This window comes from Podarcis gaigeae, assembly GCF_964106915.1.
Source record: "Podarcis gaigeae genome assembly, chromosome: Z".
NCBI lineage: Eukaryota > Metazoa > Chordata > Lepidosauria > Squamata > Lacertidae > Podarcis > Podarcis gaigeae.
Window position 1 is genome coordinate 32,333,066 of NC_139691.1, and position 21,268 is coordinate 32,354,333.

A 21,268-nucleotide genomic window follows, 5' to 3' on the forward strand; every position below is an offset into this window, starting at 1 on the left:
TGTGGCCAGTGTGTTTGAAGCCAATGTGATAGGTCCTTCATACATTCCAATGATCATTTAATGTTGCAACCAACAAGCAGTAGACATGTGTCATCAGGCTCTTCCTGAATAATGTGGACCCAGAAATCTGCAGAATAGCTGCTATACAGTGATTATGTAGGAAGAGGAAAACCCAAGAAGATCCAGATAGGTTTGACTAGATTTCCAGACTTAGTATGGCGTTTGACAGCCATTAATTGAATTGTTAGACTGCACAGCTAAGCACAATGATGAAGAACTGTCAACATGAGGCAATAACTGGGCCAGGCCAAATTAGCCACCAGCTGTTGATGGAGTAACTTTCTTCACAGAGGAGGCAACACAGTTGATGGTTGTAGGGTTTTTTTGTTTTCGCAAGACTTTTAAACTATGGGGGATAGCTTTCTTCAAAATCCACATGCCTGGTACAATTCAGAAAAAAATCAGCAATGATATTCACCTGCAGCAAAAAGACAATGGTAATAATCAGCTGTGATGCTAAAAAGGCTTCTTTGTCTGCAGGGCATCACCTCTGAATGTGGCTGATGTGATAAAGAAAGTGAAGGAAGAGATTCTTTTTAAAAGAAAGAAGAAAAGAAAGAAAAAGCAATGTGCATTCCAGTTCATAGCATAATAAGGAGGAAAGCAAGTTGTGCGGAATCCAACAGTTGTTTTGGCCTGAAGCTACAAAACTACTTCCCAGGCTACTTCCCATTTCTTAATCACATTTAATTTCAGAATATGCATTTGGCTCATTGTCCTCTCTCGGCTGGGCTTTGCATCAGCCTGGCACATATTCAGCAGGGTTCTCGAGCACAGGTACCATGGAAGTGTGCTGACTCAACTCACAGATTAAAGCCCAGTCTTGAGATAATGAATATGGGCTCAAATAGCAAACATCAGGAGGGAGCTGTCTATAAACTTGGCTTCTTGAACTGTTGGAAGAAGGAGGGCCCCAAATTGCCTTCTCACCTAGGGGGCAGCACAAAACCCAATATATATCTTTAGACTCTTGCAAAGAAAGAAAGAAAGAAAGAAAGAAAGAAAGAAAGAAAGAAAGAAAGAAAGAAAGAAAGAAAGAAGAGACAGAGAGAGAAAGATAAGAGGGAGAGATAGAGAAAGAAGAACGTTGCTAAGAGCCCTACCATTTCACTCCTCTGAAAATAAAGCATTTAAATCTCATCAACAATTGCTGACTGTTGTTTTGAAATGGGAGTCTAAAGTGATGAATAATTGCATGCTTCACCAAGGACTGGAATGGCTCACAAGAGTGTGCATGCTTTTCTTCCAGCTCTTCGAGAGTACGAGAAACCAAATGTATTTGATGCAAGTTGGACCAATAAAAAGGAAGCCTTTCTTTGTGTATGAATGCCACACTTCAACTGAATGGCACTTCTTTCCAGGTCAGTGTGTTTAGGATTGCAGCCTAAGAGAACAATTTAAATGTACTGCTGTTCTTCCTGGACTGCCCTGCTTCAGACTGCTGATTGTGGAATAGCATGTTTCAAAGCTCCCCGGTGCTAAATTTCAAAACCTAATTTCCCTGCATATACAGTGGTACCTCGGGCTAAGAACTTAATTTGTTCTGGAGGTGTGTTCTTAACCTGAAACTGTTCTTAGCCTGAGGTACCACTTTAACTAATGGGGCCTCCCGCTGCCGCCGCGCAATTTCTGTTCTCATCCTGAAGAAAAGTTCTTAACCCGAGGTACTATTTCTGGGTTAGCAGAGTCTGTAACCTGAAGCGTCTGTAACCCGAGGTACCACTGTACAAAGTTAGCACATAAGGCTAAGCTAAAACCCTGTTTCTTTTTCAGAAATTTCATTTAAGTGTGCCTGCAAACCTTCGTTTGCCGACTCAGGCAGCATTATGTACTTCTGCAGATTTTTATTTTTTTTAACGCTTTCAGTGTCATTATTTCCTAGGACTAATCACATTGTGTACAATTTTCTCATTAGGAGTTGACCACTTGAACAGCTGAGTTTCTGCCCAACTGTTGGGAAATAGGTCATCCTCCTCGGTTTCATAATGATTTGAGAGTACAAATACTTTCCAGCCAATTTCATGCTGGCTATGTCTTTATATAAGCAATATATGACCACTTATGTTACCATGACACCATTTCATTCCTACTCCCCAGCACGCACACATAGATTAATGCATTTGTTAAATGATAAAGCCAAGATGGCTAGAGCAGTGTCATAGCAAAGCAATAATGCATATCCCCTCCACCTGATGATTTGAAAGACCAAAGTTCTGCAAGAGGAGACCATCATTTGAGGATTAGCTGATACGGGCAACTATACTTGATTTGACCAGCATTAATGCTATACATCACACACACACAGCCTCACACGAAGGCACACAGAGAAAACTAAGTCCTGCTGCAACCCAACATTATTAATCCTGGGCAGGATATGTTTCATTTCATACAACTGTACTGTATAGGGTACCCTGGAAGTCATACAAAACTAAGCACAGTATTTTAAAAACACCCTGTTTTCACTTTTTTTATGAAGTTGCAATTGGCTTACATTAGCTATCGGCTATCATTACTACCCTGTTCCATTAGGGGCACTTTTGGTAATCAGAAAATCAGATCAGTGACCAGATGAACGAGGAAATTCTCCTGTCCCTGCCAGCAAGGCAGTCAGGTACTGCATGGAAAACAAGTTTTGAGACACAGTATATAACTGGATTTGTATGTATGATTAAAAGCAAGCATGGGGAACTTGTTCCAGCCTGAGGGGAGAATTCCCACATGGGGAACTTGCCCAGGACCTGAAAACCAGGGGTGGGAAGGGCCAGAGGCAAAAGTGGACACTTTAAGGGATGTGACTGCTACATTCCAGCTACATAAACGATAAATGTTGTGACACCCATGCATTTCTCCATCCCCCATCCAGACAAGCAAGTAATTTTATTACAGTTAAAAGATACATCCCAGCCAGGAAAAGCTCTCCAGGGGAGTACATAGCAAGGCAGGGAAAATGTCCTTGTAAGATGAGCAGAAGCTTCTACTTTAGATTAGTCTCGGTTTAGTGCATTGTTTGAAACCTAAACTGTGGCTAATTTTAACTATAAATTGAACAAGCCAGCTTCACAACCTAGGCTGTTAGCTTGTTTCAAGTAACTATAGTTAAAATTGAACAGTTTTCCTAGCAGGATAAATGGGCCTTTACCATGAGTGTTTGTTTTGCTAGGGTTTTAGTCTTGATTCAAATGTGTTTTGTGTGTTTTTGTGTGCGTGTGTTTTAAAAAATTATCTTACGTGAAAATTGCCTTGAGATGGTTGTTTAGAAGGCGATGAAGAAATATATGATGATGATGATGATGATGATAGTAGGCACATTTTTTTTGTAAACATTATTTGGCCGGAGAACTGCACAACAAAAATTTGGAGGAGTGCAGATTTTGAAGGCTAGCTTTTTCAGTTCACATATTTTTCAGAAAGTGTGGGTTAGATTGGTATGCATTTCAATACAAACAGAAGCAAATTTCTCCTTCATCCCTTAGTTGCAACCAGTTTCAGGCCCATTTAAATGCCATAGGTCCAGACCAATGAACCTGGAAACTATAGGTGAGGAAATTAAAAAAAAAAAAAATTGGCAACCTCATACAACTCCAGTTCCCAGGGTTACTGGAGCAGGTGTCTGTGTCTGTGTATGTGAGATGACATGAGTTCTACCTTCATTTCAAACTAGCTAAATTTTGCAATGTAAATATGCCCCTGGTCTTTCCAAGCAAGCCCCTTTGGATATACCTAAAAGAAATTATCTTTTGCCAAGTTTATCTGTGATTGCTATAGCCCTTCCCCATGTTCTAACAATCACTGAAACAGGAAGTAAGAATGAGTTACGCTTCCTATTTTCACCATAGCATTTAGAAAAAGAGAATGTTAAGCACTAATATGTACATTCTGTGGGGACACCGTTCAGTTCCCAAACTACAAGGGTGACGCAAAGGGCCCCCAGACACCTTACCTTTTTATAATTTCCCCCTTAGCTCCCGCTTTTCCAAATGTGGGACATGTTTTGGCTGAAATTGGGGAGGATTAGGGCACCAGTCTCATGAATTTCACTAACCCCCTCTCAGAAAAAAACCCCAAAACCCTATCTACCATAATTTGAACGCTGGTCTTTTTTCGGTATTTTGCAGCATGTGAAAGCATCCTGGGGGGGGGGGGGGATCTTTGTATTGAACATGGGTAGATTGATCCTAGGAGGTGCATGGCAAACCCTGGATTCCTACAGAGGATCTTGTGATTTTTGCTCACATCAAGTTAAATTGGCAAGGTTTAAGATAATCACTGGAAGGAGCCATACGCTACTGGGGAAGGAGTTGGGTATTTTACTGATCCTTGTCATCTCTTTTTAAACGACCCACCTTCCATACTCCCTAGGATCCATGGAAAACAGGAGCCTAAAACTCAGGAGGAGATGTGTCAGGTGTAGCTGACCAGATGCTACTGGCATTACACAGCAGGGAGCAGTACAGAAGGTGAGTAAAATAGCATCATTCAGTAGTAGCAATAGCGCTGGGCATTTCTAATGATTGTCTTTTCACACACCCCCAAACCCATCAGTTTTTCTTGCTTTTGTTTGCTCCTTGGCCCAGTCAGCAGGATCCCACACACTAGCTGTGTGAGAGGGAAAAGCAGGAGCCAGATTGTGAAAATCAGGGAACGCAACTTTCTGCCTTGAGAGAGGAACCGCAGGGCAGTGGGGAGGCAAGAGAGGGACTCTAATACAGTGTCGCTCCCTGACTATGGACATTCACTGCAAGGCCATTAAGTTGTATGAGCATACCAGAGGTTGCAAAGTGCTAATCAGCTGAAAAAATGGTATACCGGGGTTGAGGGGGTGGGGGAAGAGATTCAAGACGCTGCCCCAGACAAAGCCTTAAGTATCAGCAAAATGCCTTTCATTGAGACAGGTAGAAACATGGAGAGGGAAGGGGCTTTTATATTGTGGTATGCCCTTTGGTGCGTGCATTTGATGCTTCTTTAGCCATCTTACATGTGAAGATTATGCACACACATACACACTGCACTGCATTAAGGGCTGGTTCACCCAGACTTAAGAGTGGAAGGTAGTGTTTGCCCACATGGCAAGCATTATTATTATTATTTAGGGTCATCTTGTGGATGATCAATGTGGTTACATTGTTTACCAGGTGTGGGGAACCTCTATCCCTCCAGACGTTGCTAAACTAAAGCTCCCATCATCCCTAGCTATTGTTCTTCTTGCTGAAGTTGATGAGATGTGTAGATCGGCAAAATCTGGAGAGCCAAGGGTTCCACATGTCACCTGTCCTCCAGGTGTTACACAACAACAGCTCCTATCACAGGCACAGACAAACTCAGCCCTCCAGATGTTTTGGGTCTACAACTCCCACCATCCTTAGCTAACAGGACCAGTGGTCAGGAATGATTGTAAATTGTAAACCACAGATTGTAAATTCTGTGGCCAATTGCCCTCCACCATTTAAAGTATGCCCTTCCCTTCGCTCACATGTATCCCAGCTTAGGAAAACATCTAGTTAATCAGAATAAGCAGGCTCTAGTATATGAGAGCTTGTGCCACAATTCATCTGCAAGTGCATACAGTGCTGCAAGATGCTTTTAATTCTTTTTTCATCTTCATGATGTAAAAAGAAGAATCCTACCAAGGACGGAAGTGAAGAATCCGACCAAGATAGCTGCTGCAACCATTATTCAGCCCCAATGTTTTGCATTGATCCTTAAAACAAAGATGGCACTGAACAACCAGCCCATTAGTCTAAGTCTGGTGTCTGCAAAGAGCCCCATGGTGTCCCAGCTGGACAGAGTCCATTGTGTGCAGGATTCAGCTCTAAAGACACAATTAGCTCAGGAACCCAGCAAGAGCTACAAGACCATTTGCTTTTGTTCCATTTAAGGCTGTGAAGAGAAGCAGGTCAACAGCATTAACGAGAGCTTCTGGTCAGATAATGGATTTCTGGTTCCAAGGATATAGAAGGGTTAGGGAAATCTTTCAGATTCCGAGCTAAATATTTGCATTTAAGGCAGTGAGGGAATCAATCCTGTATCAAAATGTTCCGTGTGCCAGCCCTCCCGAGAGCTGAACGAATATTTCAAAATTCTCAAGGGCCAGCATAGAAATATTAGGCTGAAGGATGATGAGGCCAGATTGGGAAATTTTGCCCGCCCTGAGCAAAAGAACAGCAAGCAATATGTTAAGGACACTGGAGTCATAGGGCTCATCCTAAGAATCACAGAACTGTAGAGTTGGAAGGGAACACGAGGATCATCTAGTCCAACCCCCTGCAATGAGGGAGCTTTTTCGTTCAACGTGAGGCTTGAACTCACCTCCCTGAGATTAAAAGCCTCATGATTGCTAGTCATGGGTCTGAGAGGCTTTAATTTTGTCCCACTGCTTTCCCCGGGAAAGCCCACTGTTCACTGCCGAACTGAAACAAACCTCAGGAAACCTGACTGGCGTTTGTTCCAATTCAGGCGTAAGCAGCAGGTTTCTCCAGGGAAAGCAAAAGGGCAAAATAACTTCTTGGACCCATGACTAGGAATCACAGGATGAACAGAAGTGGGGCTGAGCCCTGATATGACCGTCAGGTATCAACAATAAAAATAGGGATCTTTGCTCGTCCTCTGCCAGAACGACACCTGTCTCCCAAGTGACCACCTTTCCCCCTCGCCACCACTCAGGAGTTTCGTAATCAAAACTAAAATTGATCAAGTCAGGTTCTGTGGGGTGGGGGGTGGAATTAAAAAGAAAAGAAGCCACAACAGCCATATATTGTATCCTACAAGCACTGAAAGTACCACATGCCAAAGAAACTCTGAACAGTTCCAAGCTAGCTTCACTGCAGAGAAGAAATCAGTACAGGGGGACTCCCCCAACCCGCCAAATTTGTAGTCTTGGAAAGCAGGAGGATCAGGATGAGAAAGAGAGGAGGTATCAAACTCCTCATGCAATTGAAGAAGGTGCCAGGCCTAGATCTGATACCAATGCAGGATAGCCCTGTCTAGGAACACCCATGCTGCCGGTCCTTCTTCCAGTGTGGAAAAAGATATAAAAGTTTCCTCCCTTTTAGGGCCAAGATGTGTGGCTGATTCCATTGGGGATGAGTGTGTGCTCTACATTTAAGACACTTTTTCTTGGGTCAGGAGTCCCCCCTCCAGTAAAAAAAGAAACAGAAAAAAGTCTGGCACCACTGCCAACAAATCAACAAAGATGAAAAACAACAACACAGCCCCCCCACCCCATTAATGGAGTGGTAGGCTCACCCTGACCCTTAGTCAAGCAGATCTCCCCAAGGGCTGGATTAGGGCATTGCGCGAAATGACAAATCTCTCTCTCTCTCTCTCTCGACATACTCATGGCTGGGTCTTAGGGCCCTGAATTGTCCCGTCCACAGCAAACTCGGTCATAACTCGCCGAGCCAAGGGGTTGGTGGTCTTCAGAAGTTCAGCCGCAGACGTGCGGATGCCTGAAGCGCCCTTGCCACCTTTCTTTTGAAGGAGTGCCTTAAAATCTTCATTCCTGCTGGAGGTTCTTGTGACGCCCGTTGGAGCGCACTCGTTGCTCTTTGAATTCTGCCGGTTGCCAAAGGCCTCGCCGGATTCCTTCCAACCAAGCAACTTCCGTTTGGACCTGCAAATACAAACACGCAAACACACGCACACACACACAAACAGATCAGAAAGTCACTTGAGGTTAGGCAGAGCTGGCGCAGCCGTAACAGTCTAAAATGGTGTAATGGGACCCATCCAGAGGAAACAATGGGAGCTTTGTATGCAATGGTTCAATTTGCCATGGGTGTTTCCAGAGCAGCCTTCCCCAACCTAGCGCTTGCTAGATGTTTTGGACTACAATTCCCATAATTCCTGGCTGGGGCCCAGGTTTGAGAAGGCAGCCCAAGGACTATCCAGCCGTTGTTCTGCTGTTGTAAGCTGCAAGCAGAATTGCAGCTGTCTTTTCTTAATGTGGGGGTAAGGTGCTTTTTTGACATGTGCTTGCTGCTACATTCCATCCACACTAATGGGTAGGACAGAGCTCCCTAGGTGGGGAAGTGACGATTCACTCAAGCAAAGTTTTTAAAATAAAATAAAAATTCACTCTTCTGCCACTCATCTTCTACTTAAAATCAGTTATTTAATTAGTGCTGAAATGCTTATTTACCATAAGCACTGTTTCCCAATTACTTTCGACATTTGTGGAAACAAATGCTTTAAAAAAGTTAGAAAGTGTGTTAGGCCAAAAACTTGTTGATAGAATGTAGAATTTTAAAAATCTTTAAAAATAAATCTCCTTCATTTAGACACGACTGTGTGAATATGTTAATATTTTTTTGAAAATTTTAGCTAAAAATATAGATGAAAAAGCACTCTATGGCTCATTAAAAGAGTTACTGGTAATACTGGAGATGTCCTGAGTGGCAACAGGTTCACCTCAATAGCTTCACTTACATTGCTCATCAAAGCTACATCTGCTGGAAAAGATGGAAGCGTAGAGCTAAGAACCTACCACACCTGTAGTTACTGCACTACTGTGCTTTAACTTTCTAAAAAGGCAGGTTTTCTGTGGTCTGAGGAATCATAGAATTGCAGAGTTGGAAGGGACCACGAGGGTCATTTGGTCCAACCCCCACGTTTTGCCCAACGTGGGGCTCAAACCCACGACTCTAAGATTAAGAGTCTCATGCTCTACCAACTGAGCTATCTCTCAGAGGAACCACACAGCAAACACAAGGAGGATAATGATCGGATTATGACCTCCTGTGGGTGCTGTGAAAAGTGAGTGAAGTAAGAAAGCACATATGGTGCCAAACTCTAGCTTCTTGAATGGAAGCAGAATGTGAGCTTTCTTTCGTGAGTGGGCAAAAACACTGCGCCCTTTGCAGCACTGGTGGGGGGAACCTGTGGCCCTCCAGGTGCTGTTGAACTATAACTTCCATTGGCCCCAGCCAGCATAGCCAATAGTCAGGGGCAATGGGAACCGTAGTTCAGCAGTGTCTGGCAGGCTGCAAGTTCCACCTGCCTGATGTACAGGGACTGGCTTTAAGTAGGATGCAGCAGTACAGTTAGGTCATTTTGGACCCTTGGCTTACTTGTGTTACAGAGCCCTCTCTATTTAGATATAGCTTTGCTTACTTCAAAATGTGGTAGGGCAGACCTGATGCAGTGGGGGACCCACCTCTGGCTCGTTCTGCTGAGTGGACCCCTAGAGCTCTTCCCCAAAGCTCTAACTGGGTGAATTCCTGGGTGAAATGGGTGACGGGAGTATCTGAGACATGGTGCAAGCATTCAATTTGAAAATGCAAGCCTCTGGTCCTTATGATAAGCTGCAGAGATCAGCATGAAAACAAGCAAGCACTCATGAAAGTGGTGCAGGAGGTGGGGTTCGAAACAGCCCACCTGAAATGTAGTGGCTGGCCTGCAGTGGCTCTTAAACAAATGCATAACTGGCACAGGAGCTTGGCTTTGAGAATAGACCCAAACTGGTGATTGGCAACTATTATGAGATCTCTGGAATTGAGTTGTGCAGATTCTGGAGGACATGAACAGGGGATGAAGTGAGGAAGGATTTTCGGGTGGGGTATGCATGAAGCTCACAAAGAGCAGGAAGGGTCTTTCCCCCCCAAGTTAAGGCTGGGGTACGGTGGGGCTAGAGTGGTGGGGTGAGCAAACCACCCCACACCCTCAGAGGAGCTACCAACTCCCAAAATGCAACACCTGGATGGGCCCCCACCTGTGGATGACAGTAAACAAATCCTCTGTGGTTCGGGATGTCACAAACACATCGTCGTCCTCCTCGGTTATCGACTCGGCGGTTTTGTCACTTACAAAGCTTTTCTCTTCGGCCCTTGAGCCCACTGAGCTCCCTGAAGAAAAGAAAGCAAGAGTCTTGGCCAAACAGGTCTCCTGCCAGTGAGATCTGGGATGTGGGCAGTAAGCTTGTGGGGTGGGGTGGGGGTGGGAGAGAGGCACTTCAGAAACAGCCAACTGGAGAACAGGTATGGGGAACCTGGAGCCCTACAGGTGCTGTTGGAGGTCAACTCCCATCAGCTCCAGCCAGCGTGACCAATGGTCAAGGATGATGGGAACTGAAGTCCAACAACTCCTAGAGGGACACAGGTTCACCATCCCTGGGCAGAGGAGCCAGGTGTGGGGGGTTGTTTGAGAGACAGAGAGAGACAAAGGCAGAGACAGAGACACAGGGAGGACAGGCAATGCTCCTTTAATCTTCAATAACCAGATATAGCACATGAAGACATTGATTTGATTTTTGCCACCACCTCTTTGTGCACCTGCAGAGGCTTTTCCTGATGCCCAGAGGATCCCGTGTCCCTTATGCTGAAACTGGGCTGGGAAGGAGGATTCTTCTGGAGTCAAGAAAAGAGTTTGTAGTGTGTACTTGGTTGTGCATTGTCCTTACTACATTTTTCCTGTTTGCAAATGGACCCACAGGCTCCAAAAAGGTGGGTGAACCCAGATATAACGGGAAAACAGCGAGCAAAGGGGTGGCGGGATTAATATCAATTAATATAATCTCCTTCACCAGAGAGTTTCAAATACAAGTTTAATCTTTTCTTATTTAGGCTCCACTTTTCCTTCTACTTTCTCCATCTTGTCCATTCCTAAATCCCCCCCCCCCCTGAAGTTGCACATCCCACATGAAGCTGCAGGTGTGAGGGGAGAGGGGAAGGGCAGAGGAAGCAATTGTACCTTTCTTTCCAACTCCAACTCCTTTACTCTACCCCTTTCAGCTAAAAATAGCTTTTCAGGGGAGTTTAGAGAAAAATAGAGGAAAACGTTAAAGCTCCATTTGGCAGAGCACAACTTTCTGGAACTTGGAAGTATGCCCAGTGGACATGCCCACACCATACATTTGAAGCACTCTTGTACCACTTTATCCTGGGAACTGTAGTTTGTTCAGGGTTCTGGGAACTGTAGCTCGGTGAGGTGCAGCACCCTTTTAAGAAACTACATTTCCCAGAATTCTTGGTGGAAGACATAACAGATTAAAGTGGTATGAGAGTGCTTTAAATGTATGGTACAGATGTGACATCAGACTAGGGTGGCTCTACTTTCAGAACAGCAACCCTGAAACACCATTCCTTTTTATTCCCAGTGTTCAGGGGAAGATTTGTCACTGGTTATCTAGCTGAAACAAAGCAAACTATGGGTACCTAGAAGCGGAAGCATAAACAGCAACAAGACTGTGAATCTAAGAAAGGCACCGTATTGTGCTCAATATATATATATATATAACATAAACTACATTAAGAAAGATAAAATGAAATGAAGCTAAACAATGTTAATTAGAAAACATAAATAAGAAAACAGAGAACCAGCTGGGGGAAAAATATGGTAACTCAGTCGGAACTGAAAAATAAATTGCATCCCACCCCCAGCTATTGCTCCTTTGTTTTATTTATGTTTTCTGATTAAGAATGCTTTGATGCATTTTAAGTTAGATATGTTGAGTACAATATTATACCTTTATTGTATTCAAGGTCTTGTTACTGGTTATTAAGTAGACAAAATGACACCCACACCTACGCACAAGGAGGAAGTATAAGCAACCCCAAGGAGGGAAACCCCAAATTGGCTTAGTTTGGGGAAAGAGCTAGGGAAGATGTGGGTACGATACCCTCTTCCAGAGCAGCACTTTGAAGCAGCTGCTGGTTATTATTTTCAAGCGAGAGATCCTAACCACAGATTTCCTGTTATTGCATCCATATTCAAGTGAACACAGAATTCACAGGCATTCCCTTCCCTTCCTGAAGATCTTCAGGTGTTCACAGAAGGTTTGTTTGCACGTTACAATGAACACAGGGACAAACTTGTCTCTCCACATGTGCCGGGGTTTGTGTGAAAAAGCACACACTTCTTATTTGCACAGCTCAGCTGTTGCGTACACAGGAAAACAGACTGTAAAGATCACTGGACGATACATGAGGCTTGTTGACAAGTCACATTGAGCACAGGTACAAGCGGTCTCTACACATGTGTGAAAGAATGTACACTTGTTGAGCATTGCATGTTAACAATAGTACAAGTGTTTGTGGACGCAGATACGCAGATTATGCACTCGTTGAATGTGGTGTGCCAACAACTCTATGTAAATAACTGTACAAATGTACAGCTCAGCTATTTATTTATTTTTACACAGATTGTACACTAGATGAATGCAGCATGTGAACACCCCCTAAGCTGATGGGTTTTGCCGTTAGGTGGAGCTGCGAGCTTAATCCAAGTAGGAGCAGCAGGCCTTCTATGTCCACGAGAAATGCCAAGTACCAGAAGGGTGCAGAATGAGGGGCAAACAAAGGGGAAAGGTGGGAAGGTTTGAGCTGACTGATGATGGTTGGAGAAGGAGCTGAAGAGAGATGAGAGGGAGAAAGAAATAGGGGGAATGAATAAAGCTAACAGACAAGATGTTGGGAAGAATAGGAAGAATGGACATATAGAGGAAAAGAAACCAACAGATCAAGAGAGAGAGAGTGGGAGAGCGGGGTCACATCTGCACTTTAACTTCAAAGCACTATCAAACCTCTTTAAATAGTCATGGCTTCCCCCAAAGAATCATGGGAATTGTAGTTTGCTAAGGGTGCTGAGAGTTGTTAGGACACCCCTCAAAGAGACGATTCTCATAGTAGTTTTACCACCAGTTCCTCTTCCCAGGGAAGTCTGGGGAATCTTAGCCCTGATACAGGAATAGGGCTCTAACATCTCTCAGCACCCTTAACAGATTACAGTTCCCAGGATTCTTTGGGAGAAGTTGTGGCTATTGAAAGTGGTGTGATCCTGCTTTAAATGTACAGTGCACATGGGGCGTGAGGGACAGGCTGCTATCCAGCTGGTAACTTTAGATTGTCATGCAATCAAAAGTTGCCCAGGATTGGGTTAATTTATTTTGCTGCTGTTTGTGTATTTTTTAATTTATAGGTAGCTTCCACTAACTATTTCAGTCCATAGCAAGATTGTCCAAGCATCTATCAGAGAATTAAAGATGTTTTGCTAGTCTGCCTCTTCCCATTTATATTTGACTACTGGGCATTACACACCATATCATCAGAGCCAATTCAGAACAGTAGTTAGAAAGTTGGACAAGAACAGCGGAGGGTCAGGTTCTAATCCCCATTTACTTAGTGACTTTGGACTGGTCCTACCTTACAGGGTTGCTATGAGGATAAAGCCAGGAGGGGAAGAATTCATTGGAGGGCGGGCAGGATATGATTTGAAGCAATAACCAGTACATATACTATTAAAAGTACATACGATATTAGTAAAGTGCTTGTAATTCTTGCTAATTTTTCATGCTACTGTTGTGATTGTGAGCTGCCCTGAGTTCAAAATTATTTCGGAAAAGCAGAATACAATCATTAAATCAAATCAAATATGCATCTCAAGATGAATAGGGAAGAACTTCTTCCTATGAGCTTCTTCATACATTACCAAGTTCTCATGTGAAAGGAATCCTGGGAGGAAGTTATAGGGTGCAGCACAAATAAAAATGGTCATGTGTGACAATCACATGTGATAAAAGTTTTTTCTTAATTTCCTGTGCAAGAAGGAAGGGGAAACTGCGGCCCTCCAGATGTTGTTAGACTACAACTACCACCATCCTTTATTATTGGCCTTGCTGGCTGGGGCAGGTGGGAGCAGGAGGCGAACAAAACCTGGAGGGCTACAAGGATTCAGCACATAATGCAAAAGCAAGGACTAATTGCATTTTCCCAGCCTGTGTACGCTGAGCAAAAAACACATGCCCCAACAACATCCTGAATGCAATCATCACACATTACTTCTTTCACATAAAGGAGCTACAGAGCATTGGCAGAACACATGCTTTCCATGCAAAAGATCCCAGGTTTCACCTTCAACATCTACAACTAAAGAGGAATCAGTTTGCAGGTGACGTAATAAAAAACTCTGCCTAAAATCCCCAGGAGTTGCTGCCAACCTGAGCAGGCAACACAGAGTTAAATGGTCACGTAGTCAGATGTGGTATAAGGCATCTCCCTGTGTTTCAGCATGTGTGTAGCTGCCTCATGCTGGCCTTGTTTGCACATCACACGAAGCCAAATATTGGCTTGGTGTGAACGCATGATTGGGCAGACTCGTTGCCTGGACTTTTTGACTGCTGCGATGCACTGGGCTAAGCTAAGGTTTGGCTAAGCGTTTTGCCTGGGCAGTTAAGCTCTCTCCAGACTAACCACAAGGTGTATCGAAGTACAAACCTAAGCTACAGACTGTGGTTAGTCTCTGGAGGGAGCTTAACCACAAACCAGGGTTGGGATGGCACTCGAACCCAAGCATTTGCTTAGCTCAGTGCAGCCCAGCTGCAAAACAATCAGAGGAGGAGCAAAGCAGGTACAAGATACTCTCTGGGAGACAGAATGCTTGCACCAATGTGCAAAGCAGCCACCCATCCGAGGGTCATCTACTGTAAGTGTCAGCACCTCTCCAGCATCTTGAGGGCACCAATCTACCCCATCACATCCTTGATACTTTTAAGTGGGTTTGAACCTGGGACCTCCAGCATTCAAAGCAGGTGGTCTGCTGCTGGACTGTGCTCCCTTTTCAACCACCTTAGGACAGAAGAGAACCCAGGAAGGACTCTTGAAAGGCAGAGCCACTTACCTGAAACGTTTCCCCAAGACAACCCTGCAGTTGTTGGACTGATGCTCACTGCGTTAGCCACAGGGGTCAATGCCTTGCACGGAGTCAGCTCGGAATAAGCACAGTCCTCGTCCAGCATGATGGCAGGGCTGGCAGCCAACCTCGGATCCCCGACGCAGGCCCCTGGGTGGAGCGGGGAGCTCACCAGCGGCAGGTAAAGCACACTAGGCTTCTTGGGGACAGGGGGAGGGACTTTGGTTCTGTGGCTCTCCCCGCCAGGTGTTCTCTCCAGCGGCAGCCTTGGCTTCAGCTCCTCCTCCAAGCTGTCCTCGGAAAGCCGCCGGGCAGAGAAGAACGTCCCCGGAGGCCCTTGTGCTGCAGAGACGGCTGCCACGGGGGGCTGCGGCTCCATAGGGCTCCAGCCATCTGCATCCCACTGGTACTCAGGCCTCCTGGCCACTATGTAAACGTTCTCTACGGCGACCGAGCCCTGGGGTGTCAGTGGAGAGGTTGGGGAGCCCACAGGGGACTCTTCCTGGACTGGAGGGGTCTTGTGCAGGAGCATCGGGGGCCTCCTGGAAAGGGGTGGCTTCTCTGCCACCGGGGGCCGGACCTTCTTGCCAGGCTCCTCGACAGGCTCAAGGCTCTCTAGGTTGTCCTCTGTTTCGGAGCGGGTGATGGACCGCAGGCGGACGGAGCGCAGGTCCAGTTGTGTCACCATGGGCATGACGGGCTGCACGGGGCTGAGCTTCGGCCCCAGCTTGGCTCCAAAGGTGGAGTCGGAGTGGTGCCGGCTCACTTTGGGCTTGGCCTTGAGCGAGATCTTCAGCCCCGAGAGGTCCAGGTGTGACGGCGGCGCAAACGGCAGGTCAAAGGACAGCCGTGACTTGGGGCTTCTCTCCATGGGCGAGACTGGGGGCAGCGAGGATTTCCTCTCGGGCACAAGGGGTCTTGCGCGCCCACTCTGATGCGGGGTGTGGCCCAGAACGGCAGATGTTGGGATGGTCGGGGTCGGAGTTTCCGACTGGCTGGAGTAGCCGCTGGAGGGAGACATCACCCCTGTTGGTCTTGCCGGGGAGGAGGTTTTCAAGTTGACCTCAGCAGAGAGCTGGGAAGGTGTGGTGGCCCGGGAGATGGAAGGGGAGGGGAGGGACTCAGAGCTACCCCGTGCCTTGGAGAGCTCGATCACGGTGGTCCCAGTGGCCGTGCTGGAGCCAGAGAGAGAGCAATAGGGGTCACCAGGACTCCACTCTGGCATGTACCACTGCTGTGAGTACGGCACGCTTTCCAGCTCTTTGGTTGTGTCCCCAGGGACTTGGCTCTGGGCCTGCGCGTCAGGCAGCAAGCACAGACTTTTTGGTCTCTGGTCCTGCGGCAGCGGCTCATCACCAGCTTCTGCGATGCTTTGCTGACCCTCCTTGATCAATGAGACGCTGCGGGTAGGCGGACAGGGCTTCTTTTTGGCCTTCTTGAGAGAGATGCTCTTGGTGCGCGGCCGCCGTGACCGCACCTGAGCCTCCTGCTCCACCGCTAGCGAGACGTTGTCTGTGCTTGTGCTGCCCTCGGAGCTGGCGCTGGGGTAGCTCAGGGCACAGGTCTCGCTGCCCCCGATATCCATGGAGCACAAGGAGGCTGTGTCCGTGGGGACGGAGAGAGACCTCTCACGGAACTTGCACATCACCCGCTGCCTCTCTGCTTGGGGGCACTCCTCTTCGCTCGGGGTGGCGGGGACCAAACGAGCCTTGACCTCCGCTGCCCCACACCTCAAGCCTCCGTTGGCATCTACAGGGGACTCAGGAGAAGCACAGAATGCCCCAGACCCGTTGCTCCCAACTGCATTGTCTTTGCTGATGAAGAAAGAAGCAGGCCGGTCAGAGTCTGGGGTTCCCCTCTGGCTGCGGGGAGACTGTGCCCCGCTTTCCATCACCAGCTCACTCTGGCTCGCAGAAGGGCTCACGTAGCCAAAAGATGCTGCGCTCCAGGCAGGGGAGAATGTCAGGTCCTCCTTGGGGCCGTTGCACGAAGGGCTGGCATACACTGCCCCAGGGTTGTCTGTGTGGCCAGCAGGCCCCTGGCAATACCGTCCTTGTAGAACTCCCCCAAGGTCACTGAAGGTCTTCCTCAGCTGTGGCCTTGGCTGAGGGGAGCGGGCCTGGTGGGTGGAGCTCCTCCCATTGGCCACCTCAGGGACAAAATTGCAAGAGGCGGACTCTGCGATGGTCGCTGGAGGGTTGAGAATGGGGCCGTTGCTGTTTCCTGCAGGGGAGCGCAGAAAAAGGCAGGAATTAAGCACAGCCTGGAAGATCTCCTGCTTGGGCCACTGAAAGGTCTTAGATCAGGGGTTGGGAGTTTCAGGTCAGGGGCTCAATGCAGCCCTCAATACCTCTCTATGTGGACCCCAGACCACACACCCCTGCATAGCCAACCCCCTTCTCCCCAGGGCTAGTGAAATTTACATTCATCCCCATGCCCACTTTTCTATCCAGCAATGTCCACTATTGGCATGTGGCCCCTGGAAGATTCTCAGAACAGAATGTGGCCCTCATGCTGGATAAGATTTGCCCCCCCCCCAAAAAAAGTAGAAACTTCGCATTTCACTGCCAGGGGGCAGCTGCCCCCATCAACACAAAGAAATCCAGGCCTGGCCATCCTCCTGCTTCGGGGAGGGAAGAGCTCAGCTGGCCGTAGACAGTGTGGTAAAGGTGGGCCCATTATCTACTTTTATCTGATCATGCAAAGAAAAGAAAAAACACATCCATGGGTGTTGCTTCACCCCGAAGCCAATAGCACCCCACTTCATAGTTTGAGAACCACTATAGTAAAAGGTTTTTCCTTTTCTTTTTTAAATTTCTAAAGTTGCAAATCTTCAGATCTGCCCTAAAGAGCAAATTCTGCTAGTCAAGCTCTTACGTGGCTATTCTTACATATGTCGCTATTCTCTGCCCAAATATGTGTATTCCCTACTTAACATAGATACATGGCGGTGTTTGGGGGTAGAGGAGGATATCCCAAGATACATTTATTCACAACTCAAAGAAGAGTCTTAGGAGCCTGTTCCTAAGGAAAAAGGGGCTAGCACAAAATACTTGGGGGGGTGTTTCTCAAACAAAGTCTTCCTATTAAAAATGTACCTATTCCCACAAATGGAATACTTATGGATTCTGTTTGTTGGTACTGAAATCTGGCTAAGCTGCAACTTCATATTTTTCTAGCCAAATTAAGATGCTCTGATCCTGTAGCTCTGTGACTTGTTCTGCCTCTGTGTGTGTTGCAGACCCTGGTTTTTAAATCTGCATATGAAAGCCACCTTTCAAACCTACTTGAAAAGCAGGAAATAATATATTAGATCACTCCCAGAATTCTAAAAATGAAGCTTGAAAACGGTCCATAAAGTCAAATTCTGAAATTTGACAAATTTTGAGTATACATGAAAATTTTACTTTTACCCTGTAGCTATAACCCAGTATTTTGGAGGAGCCCTACAGCAAATTCCTATAAAGAAGCCCATGGCAAACATCCCCTCTCACATTCTGTTCTTCACAACAGCCAGAGTCAGGGAAGTCTTGATTCTACAAGTGCTTCTAAGGGTCCCTCCAGACATCCTTTTTATTGTGCGTTCATGATGATTTGTGCTCATGATGATATTGGGGCAGTAACACACCATGCTGCTTTCAATTCTGTTTGCAGCTGCAAAAGTTTTAAGGGTGGACATCCTGCTTTGTTTCCAACTAGTGCATGTCCGCTCACTTGCTGCTGAAATCCTGTAAATTTTAGACCACAAAGCTTTTTTTTTTGGTCCTGCTTTTTTGTGCTGTTTTGCAAGACTGCCCCTCCAGCTGGTAATAATGTGGCAATGTTGGAAAACAACTAATACAGAAGAATGGTATGGTTCAGTATAATTCCACCACTAGTACATTAGCATAGCTTCAATGACCTGTTGCAGAATATATCCACGGAAAACACCAGTCTGGAGGGACCCTAAGCCATCAAGCTATTCCCCCTCCTCTCTAGTGGCAGAGAGTGGCAGCATTGCTTTTGTCACCTGGGTCCCGCAGGGCGAGGTGGGGGAAGCCAATGACCGTCCGTCTCCGGCGAAGCAAGGACTTGGGATTCATGGCTGTCTCTGTGTTGAAGAGGGAGTGGCGAGTACTTGCGTGCCGAGCGAATGGCTGTCCTGTAGCCAAAACAAAGAGACTCAGCTATCCAGGTGGACCGTGGGAAAACACAGAGGGTGATGTGAGATGTGGGAAGGATGGTGAATTCAACATTATGATAAGATGGCAAATGGTGGCTTGGGGTCCTGCATGACTTCCTTCAGCCTGAGTTTATAAGCGAACCAAACTGATTTGGGCTGCATTCACACAGAAGGAAGTTTATTCTGTTACCCCAAGCTGTTAATTTCCACAATATATCTGAGCTTCTACACAACGTAAAAGCCACTTCTGGACATATGGGGGAACATGAGCAAGCTTAGTGTTTGTTTCTGTGTTATGTGCTTCCAGAAAAACATTCCGGCATATTAGGTGACTGGGCGTTTAAGACGACCCCCAACTTTTGCTGTTCAGTTTTAGAGTTTTAGAGTTATAGAGTTTGAGCACCGCAAGGGGCAGAGCATGCACCCCTCCACTGCCGCTGCCGTCGCAGCAGCAGCAGCAGCAGCCAGAGGCGAGGCGTTTGGCGGGCGGGTGAGCGGTGTGCTCAGAAGGACTTTCCGTATCCCCTTCTGTGGGGAGGGAGGAGGAGCGACAGCAGAAGGGCCATCTCTGCTCACCGGTTCCCTCTCCTCCTTCCCAATGTGTATACCCGGCGTATAAGACGACTCCTGACTTTTGGGGTGATTTTCCAGGGATAAAAAGACGTCTTGTACGCCGGAACATACGTAATTTGCAAACAGCAATGGAAATGAGTACTAAACTTGTACTATATTCCACTATGTTTCTGGAAGTGGCTTTTTGTCAGCTTATGTAAATGTACCAAAGTTGTGTGGAGAAAATTATTGTTTTAGAATATACTCTCAAAAAATAATGTGAATATTTCATGCGGTTAAAAAGAATAAGTAAATCCACACATTGATGCAGAAAGAGCACAATACAAACTTATGAATGAACACATGGAAAACTGGCATGGACTTAGGAAACAATGACCCCTCCATCCCAACTGGAATGGAAGTGGGGTAAAAATGGCTTTAGAGCAGAGAAGAGATTTTTGAGTTGATGCTACTGGGAGCATGGGGAAGGTAAAAGCCAGTAACGGTAGGAATGTAACAGGGCAGATGTCTTTACTTTATGTGTTCACTTTACCCCAACAGTAATGTCTGAAGAGGACTTTCAGCACCCCATCGAACCATTGCTTGTAAAGTGAAGCTTAAGAACCTCACACTGTATGTTCCAGATATCCAGCAGACAACCCATGGTTGAGAGCTCACCACTCAGTTTCCATAAGCTCACTCTTGTCTCCATGGTTCATCAACCTCTGAACAATGGCCTAAATGTGGTTTTTCAGTGGTTTGCGAATTCTGGCATTAATAGCAAGCCACAGTTATCACAAACTGTGGTTTGCTGTTATGCCTAAATCCACAAATTAATGACAAACCCCAGTTTGTTTGCAAACCAGCTTCAAACCATGGCAGATTATCCTGCTTCGGAAGTCCCTTGCAAGCCGTGGTTTGCAAACTGGCATGTTCAAACATCAACGCCAAAATATGGTTTGGCATTAGGACTGAGTGCAGTCAATTAATTGCTTTATCCTTGAGCTCTCTTCCTGCCAAAGCTTGGAAGCGAGATGGGCGGTACATGGGCAGCATGTGCCGTAAGAACTAAAGTGACAAAGAGACAGACATACTGGTTAACCTTGGGTGCATTACATGCTGGTGAGACTTGAATAACATGAGCAGAATGCAGAAGGGGAGGGGGACATAGCAAGGGGGGAAATGTCTCTGAGAAGACCTAGCCTGATGGGACACACTACAAATGCCAATTCATGTGAGTCTCAATGAAACCTCCTTCATCTCCTGTGCTTTTCAATCTTGCTGGGCATCTGACACATCATGCCTCACACCGGCCAGCATGGTGAACTAAAACCTTGTTTGACACAACCATCCTGCGTCATATGATAACTATTTAACTCCTCTTCTCTACTACACACACACACACACACACACACACACACAGAGAGAGAGAGAGAGAGAGAGAGAGAGAGAGAGAGAGTGTCAACTCTACCAGAGACGTTGATAGGAACAATGTTGGCTTGGGTTGAACAGGGCTGATGCAACCTCCTCTCTTCAACGGAGGGCAGAGGGCCAGTTCGGGTCCAGGTGGTGTGCTTGTCTGGCGTAGTGGGCAAGCTAATTGAAGGCTCTGGGGCCCTCACCCCCAGCGTGGTTGTCTCGTTCTCCTTCACTTGCTGGCTTGCAGGCTGTCAGAAAGCAGTGGGGAGGAAGGGGGAATAAATGAATTCAAACACAAGCGCCCTACTCCACTAGGGCTACTATTCAGAAGAAGGGATTCAGAAGGAAAGGGATTTCAGGCAGCTCTTGGATATCAGGTGATCTGCTGCATTCCTGCAGTTGATGACCAGAGGTTGTCCTCCAAGTACTTGCCACCTCTTAAGTCAGGAGTGAGCA

At 46.4% G+C, this 21,268-nt stretch overlaps 1 protein-coding gene across 5 annotated transcripts in view; it reads right to left on the reverse strand.

The window, feature by feature from the left end:
* Positions 1 to 478: 478 nt before the first annotated feature.
* NHSL2 (NHS like 2) overlaps positions 479 to 21,268 on the reverse strand; it is a 113,224-nt gene continuing 92,434 nt past the window's right edge. For 4 of the 5 annotated variants that reach the window (XM_083722074.1, XM_083722078.1, XM_083722076.1 and 1 more), the window contains exons 4-8: positions 20,865 to 21,060; positions 18,689 to 18,820; positions 14,668 to 16,902; positions 9,767 to 9,899; positions 479 to 7,669 (exon numbers count right to left, since the gene is read on the reverse strand). In XM_083722074.1, the coding sequence (XP_083578200.1) occupies positions 7,393 to 7,669; positions 9,767 to 9,899; positions 14,668 to 16,902; positions 18,689 to 18,820; positions 20,865 to 21,060 (2,973 nt within the window). In that variant the 3' untranslated portion in view covers positions 479 to 7,392. The remainder of the gene's footprint in view (positions 7,670 to 9,766; positions 9,900 to 14,667; positions 16,903 to 18,688; positions 18,821 to 20,864; positions 21,061 to 21,268) is intronic. The other variant, XM_083722075.1, reaches the window with a different exon arrangement.